Source organism: Rattus norvegicus, chromosome 5 (genome assembly GCF_036323735.1).
Source record: "Rattus norvegicus strain BN/NHsdMcwi chromosome 5, GRCr8, whole genome shotgun sequence".
NCBI classification, from domain to species: Eukaryota; Metazoa; Chordata; class Mammalia; order Rodentia; family Muridae; genus Rattus; species Rattus norvegicus.
This window is the reverse complement of record NC_086023.1, coordinates 76,348,079-76,360,000: the sequence shown is the minus strand read 5'-3', so window position 1 is coordinate 76,360,000 and position 11,922 is coordinate 76,348,079. Positions and strand designations below refer to the sequence as shown.

General features: G+C 44.2%; 1 protein-coding gene across 3 annotated transcripts in view; it reads left to right on the top strand.

The window, feature by feature from the left end:
* The window catches only part of Ctnnal1 (catenin alpha-like 1), a 66,324-nt gene that overhangs the window by 15,869 nt on the left and 38,533 nt on the right, over window positions 1-11,922 (top strand). The window contains exon 1 of one of the 3 annotated variants that reach the window (XM_006238177.5): window positions 2,194-3,570. The exons of the other annotated variants lie outside the window; for them this stretch is intronic. Coding sequence (XP_006238239.1) covers window positions 3,553-3,570 — 18 coding nt within the window. The 5' untranslated portion in view covers window positions 2,194-3,552. Of the gene's footprint in view, window positions 1-2,193; window positions 3,571-11,922 lie in introns of those variants that run through there. 3 annotated transcript variants of the gene reach the window in all.

The following is an 11,922-nucleotide window of genomic DNA, read 5'->3' as shown; positions in this document are numbered from 1 at the left end:
TTTCCTATTGATTGCAAATTTAATGCAATTCCAACAACAATTTCAACAGAATTTGGGCTGCTATTTGGCTGAAACGATTTTAAAAATTTATATGAAAGACCAAAGAACCAAGAATAGCCAGAAGTAAAGCAAGATGTGTGAACTTCCTCTACCTAAGTCCAGATGTGGTTGTGTGTGCTTTTAGAACCAGAATTTGGGAGTCGGGGGCAGGCAGATAACTGAGACTTGGAGGCCAGCCTGCTCTACATAGCAAGTTCCATGCCACAGAGGCTACATAGTGAGAACCTGACTCAGAAAAGGAAAACTGAAGTCAGAGGATGGGATGATGGCACAGGGCTATAATCCCAGCACACATGAGATGAGGCAGGAGAATTATTAAGTAACAGGCCATCCTGAGTGACATAATGGGACCCTGTCTAAGAAAAAGGTTGATACTATGAATATCCTAGCAATTCAACCCCTGTCTATACTTGCAGAGAAACCCCTGCATATATTTGAGACATAGAGTCCGAGTATCAATAACATTTTTACTTGAGAAGGTCCCAAATGAAAACCTACCGAAAGGTTTTAACAGGATGTTTAAATAAAGTGTGGAGTGTTTGGCCTCTGAGAGTCTATGTATGAATGAGTGGTGAGCCATAGCTGTGAGTCCTTCCTGTTGCTCGCCTTGGCAACTTTGTGGGCTCCTCTTTTTCTTACCCTTTATTTCCAGGATTTCACTCCCTATCAATAGATAGGAGAGAAAGAAGGATGGGGGGAGAAGGGAGGGAGGGAGGGAGGGGGAGAGGGAGAGGGAGAGGGAGGGAGAGGGAGAGAGAGAGAGAGAGAGAGAGAGAGAGAGAGAGACTGACTCTCAGGGCTCTAGCATTTATTTTTTTTTGTTTTTTTTTTTTTTGTTTTGTTTTGTTTTGTTTTTATGGTTTCCAAGTTCATCAATTACAAGCTTTATTTACATAAGGAATAATTACAAGTCAAGGACCAATCAGGCTTTTTGCTGAGTCATAGAAGAGGCCCTCCTCCTCCTCCTCCTCCTCCTCCTCCTCCTCCTCCTCCTCCTCCTCCTCCTCTTCTTTTTCTGTATAGCTGCAAGGGAAGCAGTGTCATCTTGACTCCACAGAGACATGTCTTGTCCAAAGTGGAGTCTTCCAAAGCAGATGCAAGCTTGGAACCTGTGGTTCCAAGGCTCAAGTTTGCTCGTGGGGTACTGCCTAAGTCCTCTCCGCGGCGGCAGCAACCGGGAAGATCTGCACCGCTCTTTCCGGGAGCCTCCGTGCACCAGGGTTCCAGATGGCGTTTGGTGTTTTCCTCTGGCGTCTGGACGTGCGCAGAGTGCAGTCTCTTCTGGCCTCCCAGGCGCGCCCGCCTCTCTGAAGGTTCAGCTCTCCCTCCCACGGGATTTGGGTGCAGAGAACTGTTTATCCAGTCTGTTTCCTTCAGGTTCCGGCGGTGTCTCAGGCGCAGGGATCCTGCCGCTCCTGGGCCCTCGCCTACGGGAACCCAGAGGCCTTATACAGTTGCCTCTTGGGCCAGGGATGTGGGCAGGGGTGAGCAGTGTTGGTGGTCTCCTCTGCTCTGCAGCCTCAGGAGTGCCCACCTGACCAGGCGGTGAGGTCTCTCTCCCATGGGGTTTGGGAGCAGAGAGCTGCTGCGGGCCGGGATCCGCGGGTGTGGGACTTCCGGGCGGTTCTAGCATTTATTTGGTTCTTTTTTTTTTTTTTTTTCCGGGGCTGGGGACCGAACCCAGGGCCTTGCGCTTCCTAGGTAAGCGCTCTACCACTGAGCTAAATCCCCAGCCCCCGGCTCTAGCATTTATACACCCTCTGAAAAGTTCCCAGAATTCCAACTTCATAAAATCGCAGAAACTATCTGCAGCTGGCAAAACTATGCTCCTGGTAGAGCACGAGACAAATCATAGTCAGCTGCTTTGGACAGTCCGAAGCAGCCCTGTATCCCCATACCTGGGATTAATATAAAAACATACTCCTATAATATTTCTGGGAGGTTTTTGTCTTTTTTTGTTTTTGTTTTTGTTTTTAATGAGTACACTGTAGCTGTCTTCATGAACACCAGAAGAGGACTTTGGATCACATTACAGATGGTTGTGAGCCACCGTGTGGTTGTTGGGAATTGAACTGAGGTCCTCGGGAAGAGCAGTCAGTGCTCTTAACCACTGAGCCATCTGTCCAGCCTTTTTCTATGTTTTTTTTTTTTTTTTTTAAAGAAACCAAAAGTCCAGAATTCTCACTACGCTGTCCCTCTTTTTGCCTGTTGTGGAACAAACCCAAGGTCTATGGGTACTAGGCAAGCCCGGTATATACCACTGAGCTATATCCCCAACTCTTAATGTTTTAAAAACAGGCATCTTCATAGCCTAGGCTGGACTCAAACCATCCTCCTGCCTCCACCTCCCAGTGCTAGGAGTATAGGAGGGTACCTACACAGTGGGGCCTGATGTTGCTTGTTTTTAAATCTAAACTTGTTTAAAAAGCTCCAGGCTAAGAACTAGACACCCACGTTTTAAATGCTCTTCTTTTCCTGACACCAAGCCATTCCTATTTACAATGCTTTTATCCGAGGGAGGGAAGAGGATGCCTCCACCCTGGTATGGAATGTCATTCTGCCCTTGGGCTTTTCCTGTGCATGCTTTCCTCTAGTCATCCCTATAGGACCCTTTTTCCTGTCACTCCATTTTTTCCATCTCTCTTTGCCTTGGGAGCATTTCGGACTCTCCATCTCAGCAGGGTTTGTGGGAGAAGGTAGTGAAAGAGTGGTTTTCTCTTCTTGCTGATTGGAGCAATGGATCTAGGCGTGCCTTTGACAGCAAAAATGAAGGTTGGAATGTTCAAATGAGGCTCTAACCGAGTGAACGTGCCTGCCTCTGCTGCCTCAAAAGAATGTGACCTTGGATGGTGTGTTTCAGGTACATGCTGTTCCATACGGCAAATTAGCCAACTTCACATTCTTAATTCTGAGAATTTACTGATGAGTTAGATCCAGGCAGGAACGTCTCTATCTCAGACTGGCTTTTAGATTATCCTTTAGGTCCTCCAGCATTGGACTCTGTACTTTCTTTCCTCCCAGTTTCCTGTTCTATTTGCTTTCTTGCCTCTTCACAAAGTAAGTAGTTCAAGAACGCCCCCGAAAATGAAGTGTCAATGTTAGTTTTAGAAATTCAGAATGTCCCCAAACACGAGAAAACAGAAAACAAGGGTGTGACTGACACTATTCTAAACACAGTGATTAACACTTGTTTATTTCACACGATAGCCTGAGTTTATTATTGCCTCCTTCCTGCAGATGGGAGCTGTTACAGGGAGGCTGATAACTACTTACATCTTCCCAGGGCTACAACCCAGGCAGTGGTGGGAGTCACGGCCCTAACTGCTGGGATGTTCCTGTTTGCCTTCATGACAACCTTATGCAGATGATCTCACAAAAGCCCTTGTCCTTTGCTGTCCCAGCCTAGTTTCCCCACCCCCGCCTGCCCCGCCCCCCCCAGTACCTTCTTTGCCCTCTGGTTCTTTCAGGCATTTCCTAGGACGTGCTGTAGATATGTCTGTTGGGACAACTGTAAGTGGTCACTCTGAATATTGTTCCTAGTTTTCAAGGATAATAGCTAACTTTTTTATTTGGCATATTAGAGCTTTGGAAGTTCTCTCGCCCCCACCTCGATCCTTAGTGTAATCCAAGGAGATAGAGAGGTGTGGTGATTAAGGGGAGGGCAGCTTTTGGCTCTGTGACCCTGGGCATATTCGTAACCTCTTCCAACTTTAGGCATTTGATCTGAATATAATGAAAATAGGTGGATACCCAATGGAAGTTAGGGATGTAAGCATTAAATGAATTTATATATGCAAAAGATACAAACTAGTACTTTTATACATAATAAATCTTAGTCTTATCTTTTATATAGGGAAATTAAAACAAAATCTCAATTTCATAGAAGTATGTTAAGGGGGCTGGAGAGATGGCTCAGTGGTTAAGAGCACTGACTGCTCTTCCAGAGATCCTGAGTTCAAATCCCAGCAACCATATGGTGGCTCACAACCATCTATAATGAGATCTGATGCCCTCTTCTGGTGTGTATGAAGATGGCTACAGTGTACCTATAATATATACATAAATCTTTTTAAAAAGTATGTTAAGTATGTATAAAACAGGGTTGGAATAATTAAACTAAAATGTTCACAGATGATAGGACACTTTGTGTTAGTTATTCTTTGAAGTTTTCCTGTGTTTACCCTCTTTCTTGTTTTAGGAATAAACAACATGTATGCTTTCTCTTCATTTTTACTGTTTTTAATTATGTGTAGGTGTGTATGCACATGTAAGTGGACAGGCCCGGGAGGCTGGAGGTGTTGGCATCCTTTGCCGCTGGAGTTAGATTGTCATGAACTGCTGGATGTAGGTTCTGGAGTCTGAACTCAGGACCCCAGGAAGAGCAGCAAGTGCCCTCAGCCACCCAGCCCTGAGGCTGTCTTTCTAAACATTTGAAAATGTTGGGACATAAGTAGATCTTTGAATAAGGAATTTTATGAATTGAATTAACTCCTCTAAATATCGATTTGCAATGACTGCCTTAGGAATGAGCATTTTCCAGAATGCTTCCAGTAAGAGGAAGACAGCCACACCTAATTGTGCCCAGGGGAGGATGCTTAGAGTGAAAGCAAAATGCTTGCTTGGGAACTGAACAATAGTTAGTGCTTTAGGCTAATCGCAGGATCTGTTTTTGATAATTGGAAAATTGTTATGCGAATACGGAATGTAATGAGCACAGTGTCTTAGTCTGGGTCGCTGTAATAGCAACACTGAGCTGGAGCCCAGCATATGGGATGTCTTGTTCAAACCCTATCCCACGGATGAGCAGTAGGCTCCTTAAACGACAAGGATTTACTCTGGCAGTCTGGTAGCCGGGTGGCCTAACATCAAAGTGCCCAGGGTTAAGCGTTCAGTGATGTCACCGTCGTCTTCTTGTCCTGATACGTTGATATAAGGGGCAGGGCCCCTTGCTTTCTCTTCTGAGGGTATTAAATCCTATTCATGGGAGCTCTGAGTTCATGGCCGATCACTTTCTAATAATTGTGTGTTAGGATGCCCCACATGAATGGAGTGGTCAAAGCCATTCCCATTCTTTTCAGTCTGTAATCTCTTACGTGATAGCTTGAAATGGTGGTCAGGGTCTCTGTCTACATCTGGAACTGTGAGTTCCCTAGTGTCTGCCAGGTCTGAGGGACTACAGGGGGAAGGGTGGATTCCATGTCTGTGCCTGCTCTTCCCAGTCCTGTCTCAGGTGTCCACCACCACACTGGTGTCTTTCATGCCTGTCATCCTGCTTCGGACATCATAGCACAACTGTCCTCACAGTTCACTCTGGTGATCGTGCCTTTGTGACTGTGAATGGGCTCCCAGGTACCATTTGTGCTGAAGAAAAGGTTCAGTCCCTTGGAATCAAGAAAGGAGCAAGAATGCCTGAGCGGGGGTGGGGAGGAGGGGGACTTAGCTTACTCAGATTTTAAATGTATTAAAGCTTTATTATAAAGAACTTGCAGCCAGGTGCCATGACATATACCTTTGATTCTAACATTTGGGAGACTGAGGCAGGCTGATTTCTGAGACCAGTCAGGGCTACGTAGAATGAAAGATGAAAACCAAACCAAACTAAAAGAATCTGCAAAACAGACAATCGCAAAGCAAAAGTAACTCTCCTTAACTTTATGCATCTCAGTGAACTTGTGTACAGTTAAAGCAGTCATTCTGAAGCCGTGGAGAGTCACGCTGGATTTTATACATTCACTATCAATTATATTTGATGTACTTATCTACCACCAAAAATAAATAAACAAAAAAACAAATAATCAATCCAAAAAATTAGCCTCCTCAGTGACTGAGAATTTACTTCAAAACACACATATGACATATGTTTACTTCTACATAACATAATGCCTCAAAACTTAGTGGATTAAAATAAGTCAGATCCTTAGAACCTCGAGTTTGAGAGCCGGGAATTACTTGGCTGGCTCCAGATGTCTTCTCTGTGCTGTCTGGAAACCTGAGAATCTGTAGCTTTGGCAACTAGCCTTAGTTCTTCATCCTGGGAGACTTCCCATGGTTCCAGAGTGAAGGGGTTAGAGATCAAGACATGGAAACCCAGGGAGACCATGACTTTGCCTCTAGCGTAACAGCACAGTTACTTCTGCTTTACTCTGTGTGCTGAGACAGAAGATACCCCTGCTTCCAGCTGCGGTGCTGGGATTTCAGGCCTGTTGTCATAGCCCTGGTGTGTGGGGCTGGGAACTGAACCCAGGGCCTAGAGCATGCTAGCTCGGCCAGCCTCTACCTCCTGATGTACATCCCTGCTCATTCTGCTAGAAGTAACTAAGGAGAAGGGGTGGAGGCTTTGCCTCTGGTAGGAAGCAATAGCAAAGAACTTGCGCTCTCTAACAACCTCTGTGGAAAATTGTTCCCTTTCTTCCATTGTAGACAACCTCTCCTGAAGCATCAGCTTGGATCATAAGGTTGACCTGGAAATCTGGCTTTTTATAGATAGCCATTTCCCAAATGTAACTCTTTCTAGCTGTAGGAAAAATAGGGCATGCAAGATGTTTTGTAGGCCTATACTAAAAAACAAGGAAAGAAAAAAAAACTACTGGTTAATAGCTTCCTAAAATGCACCTGGATCCAGGTTGGCAGTTCCTTAATTAAAACTCAAGTCCGAGAATTGTCTTCATGTCTTGGCATTGGCTTCTCAGTTGCTCGCCCTTTCTTATGAATGGCAGCCCTTGTTTGTTTGCTAGTTTCTCAGTCTGTGGAAACTTGGCGGTAAGAACTCCTTCAGCTCATATTGGTGCTTTTAAAAAAAAAAAAAAAAAGTCTGGGCTGATGATGTTTCTGCCAGTGTGATTAATTTTGTTTGTTGTCCTTTGAGTCATGCTATACTCCATGAGTTAGACAAAGCCAACTCCACGAGCTGTGCAGAGGTCACCTCCTCTCTGCCCTCTGACTCCTTGGACAGCTGGAAGACAAGTGTCCAAGCTCCGAATGCCAATGGCAAGACTTTACAGTCGGTCCCTTAGCGTCCGTCTTTAGATTTGGCTTTCTTGACAGTGCCTTAGATTTGACTTTTGCCTGCAAGCCATTTATGATTTTATCATGGTGAGCCATCTGGCTAAGAATTTTCAAAAGCAGCAAGTTGTGGCTTGACTTTATTTAACAGTGTTTGATTTAACTTCTCTCTGTTCACTTCTATTTTATTGCAATCAATAGCCCCTTCGAACCCCTTCAAACCACCTTAGCTAGACCACCTAACTCTTGAAGGATATTTTCTACTTTCCTTATTATTAAGGGTGATCTTCTGCCACTACAGAATACGGATTCTTTCCCTCTAGTTTCTAGTGAATTTTTTTCACCTAAAAAACAAACGAACAAAAAAACAATCCCCCAAACCTGTGTGTGGGGGTGGAGAAAGGAGAAAGGTATGTGAGAAGTTGTGTGTTGTGTGCTACAGTGTGTGTGTGTGTGTGTGTGTGTGTGTGTGTGTGTATGTGTGTGTAGGTCAAAGGATAAGCTTGGATATCTTTTTTAACCTTTTATCTTCTTTGAGTCTCTTTTTGTTTGTCGTTGGGTAGGCTAGGCTAGCCGACCCATGATCTTTGAGAGATTCCCGTCTCTACCTCCCATCTCCCATAGCAGTTTTAGGAATTTGGATGTCCTTTTTGCTGCATTTACTTGGGTTCTGGGATTTAAATTCAGGCCGTCACACACTTTACCTACTGAGCCGGCTCCTTAATCCCTTTCCCACTTTTCCTTTTTTTAAATAAGATTTTCCATACACTTTTGTTGTGGTCTGAATATTGCTTTCCCCTCACACTTCTTAAATTAGAACTTAATCCCCATGGTAATGTTAGGCCTTTGGGGGGGGGGGTTGAGTCGTGAACGAGACTAATGCTTTGGGTGGAGTCTGAGGGACTTGTTTACTTCATCTACCAAGTGGAGATCCAGAAAGCACTACCCAGACCTGGCCCTCACCACACACCAGGTCTTATGGAGGCCTGAACTGGGCTTTGTAGAACTGCAAGCAGTGGGTTCCTATAGGACCAGATGAAGGTATTTGTTTTGGCATCCCAAACTGACTAGGAGAGTTTCCCCAAAGTCTCCTGCTTCTGTACAGTGCCCTCAACATTCTTGGGGCTTTTTACTCACCCCCCAAAGTCCACTCAAACACAGTCTCAAGTTTTGGGTTTTGTTATAGCATCTCTCCAGATGCAGATACCAGAATCTGTGTCACTTGTTTATCAGTGAAAGACAACGCCTTCATTAGTTTCTATCTCTGTGCTTAAACACCCTGATTAAAGCAAGTCTGGGGAGAAAGGGTTCGTTTTTGCTTATAGTTCTAGGAAGAATATAGCCCATCATGGTGAGAGGAGTAAAGAGAAAACAGAAAGAGGGGCCAGGGCATATGATGTCAATGCCAGCGTTGTGTGGTGCTGTACCTAAGTGGGTCTCTGTAAGTTACAGGCCAGCCCAGGCTTCATAGTGAGAACCTGTCTCAGACAAGCAACCTCAGTGGGTATTCCCAGTGACACATTCTTCTTCAACAGAGTTCCTTTTCCTGTACCAGTGGTTCCTAACCCTCTTAATGCTGTGACCCTTTAATACAGTTCCTCGTGTTGTGGTGACCCTCAATCTTACTTTTTTTTTTTTTTTTTTTTTTTTTGGTTCTTTTTTTCGGAGCTGGGGACCAAACCCAGGGCCTTGCGCTACCTAGGCAAGCGCTCTACCACTGAGCTAAATCCCCAACCCCTCAATCTTACTTTTGTTGCTACTTCATAACTGTAATTTTGCTACTGTTATGAATTGTATAAATATCCGATATGAAGGATATCTGATATGTAACCCTTATGAAAGGGTCGGTTGACTCCCCAAAGAGGTTGTGACTCACAAGTTGAAAGCCACTGTCCTAAAGTATCTATAATCTTCCCAAACAGTGCTACCAGATAGGGAATTAGTGTTTAAGCTCATGAGTCTGGGGTGGGGTGGGGGCGGACATCTCATAGTCATACCTAGCAAATTAACTCAAGTTTAGTGCCTAAAACAACAAACATTTGTCTTACAGTTTCTGTGAGTTAAGAATTCTGTAGTAGTTTATTTTACACAATGGTTCTAGACCAAAGTCCATCACAGAACTGCAATAGAGGTGTTTGGCTGGGTCTGTGGAAATCTAAAGTCTTGAACTGGCCCAAGTTCACTCATCTGTCTGTTGAAAACCTCAGTTCTGCTGCATCTGTTGCCTGTGGCATCAGTTTCTCTCTCCCTGTGGTTGATCCCAGAGGGAGGGAGGGGAGCAGAAACACACCACACACACACACACACACACACACACACACACACACGCACTACACTCACACTACACACACACTACACACACACACTACACACACACTACACACGCACACTACACACACACACACACACACACACACACACACACACACACACACACAAAGGTGCATGTGTGTGCTGACAGACAGACACAGACAGAGGGACAGACAGAAAGAGATACCATCACAGTATCCTGAAAGTAACCAGAAATGTAAGGTCCATTGTTATTTTCTCATGAGAAGTAAGTTTATACTTGGGAGAGAAACAAAGTTACTCCCTCCTTGATGGAGTGGTCTGAAGGAGTTTTTTAATATGTTTCAAAATCACAGAGATTATACCACATTCCTGCCTAAAAACCTTCCTGTGGCTCCCAGTAATGCACAGAACACAATTTTGTTGAAGCATAATCTCATTCTGTAGCTCAAACCGGCCTGCAGCTTACAGTCCCTGGAATTGCAGATATGCACCACCATGCCCAGCTCAAAACGTGCATTCTTTGCTCTGCTTCCCAGTCATCCAGGGCCAGCTCCTGGCTGTCCGTCAGGGGCTCCTGGCCATCCGTCACAGGCACTGGCTTGTGCCTGTCACTTTGCTCACTGCTTTTGTCACTCTGGCCTCACTTCAGTCCTTAACAGGCCAGGCTCATGCCCAAAGCTTCTCACCGCTCAGTTTCTGTTCTCTGAAATACATTGGTAGTCTGCTACTATCAATTCCACTTTCTCAGAGGAGAAAGAGCAGCCAATCTCAGGTGGCTTCCGGGTACAATACATTGTTATATTTTTCACAGAACACCCATTAAAATTATTTCTCTAATACTGTGGTTCTTCATCTGAGTGTAGCACAGACCTTTTCATCATTCATTGATGTTTCCCCATTTTTTAGAGTTTTATTTCATCTATGAAATATATTTTGTGATTGAATTGTCATTCCGTTATACTGCAAACATTGGAGGTAGTATTGTATGTCTCATTCATGCGTGTATCCTGTTTTAGTTACTGTTGTATTGTTGTGAAGAGACGCCATGATCAAGGCAACTGTTAAAACAGTAAGCATTGGAGTCTCGTACAGTTTCAGAGTGTAGCAGACAAGCATGCCACTGAAGCAGTAACTGGGAGCTTGTGGATCAGTACTTCTTGTCCTACAGGCATCAAGCAGAGAGAGAGACTGGGCCTTCCAAGGACTTTTAAAACCTCAAAGCTCACTCCCAGAGACCTGCCTCCTCCTCCAATAAGGCCTCACCTAGACCTTCCAAACAGTTCACCAACTGAGCTAAGCGTGCAAATACATGAGCCTATGGAGGACACGCTTACTCAAGCCACCACACATCCTGAGGTCTTGGCAGCTAACAGATATTAAACACTTGTATTGAAATAATGTGTTGAAACGATACAGTAGATGAAAATAGTGGCAGGGCTTGGGAGAGATAGCTCAGTGAGTAAAACGCCTGCACCGCCAGCATAAGGACTGGGTTTGATCCCAGGACCCAGTTAAAAACCCAGATATAGTGCACATCTGGAATCCTAGTGCTGCAGAAGAGGAGGGAGACAGAAGGATCCTTGAAGCTCCCTGGCCAGCCACTGTAACTGAGAATACTCGGGGTTTACTGGAAGACCTGGTCTTAAATAGGTGGAGAACCATTGAGGAAGATATCCAAAATCAGCCTCTGGCTTCAACACACACACTCACACATGTGTACACATATGAACACATGTACACATACGCAAAAAATAAAATAATGTAAGGCTTTCAGTATATTTCTCTGTGTCACTTAAGCTCATTCCTCATGGTGCTGGCCACCCCAAGATTCAAATTTAGACATTTCCATTTATCTTAAGCTCTTAATACCTTAACTTAAAAAATGCTTGGTGTAGAATGCTTTCCTCTTATATTCTGTTTTGGGTCTTTTTTAAATGTAAGTTTTATTTTACGTGTGTGGATATTCTCTTGCATGTATGTTTGTGCACCATTTGTGTATCTGTTACCCATAAAGACTAGAAGAGGGTGTTGGATCTCTGGGACTAGAGTTACCGACAGTTGTGAGCTGCCATGTGGGTGCTGGGAATTGAACCCAGGTCCTCTGGAAGAGCAGCCAGCCAGTGCTCTTAACCAGTGAGCCATCACTTTTATCTAACATTTTAAAATAAATATTTTGCATATGTGTATTGTACATGTGTTACTTTTCTAAGACGTTTAAAAGATTTTCATTTGTTTTAATGATATATACATGTCATTCTATATTTTAGTTCAAGGCTTAAAACTAAATGATAAAACTCTTGGTATATCATGGATTGTGGGGCTGCTGATATAACAAAACTGGCTTGAAAGAGTAGATTGCACTGGCCATTCTAAAGCTGTTAGTGAGTCCAGCAAACTTGTGTGGCTCAAGTATCATTTTACAGTGCTGGGAATAGAACCAAGGGTCTTCCATGTGCTAGGCCAGCTCTGCCACTGAGCTACACTTCCACTGCATAAGTCCCATTTGTATAACCCATTTGTGAGCAGTGGAGGGCAATGCCGGGAAAGGTATCTTTACTTAGAGCAGCT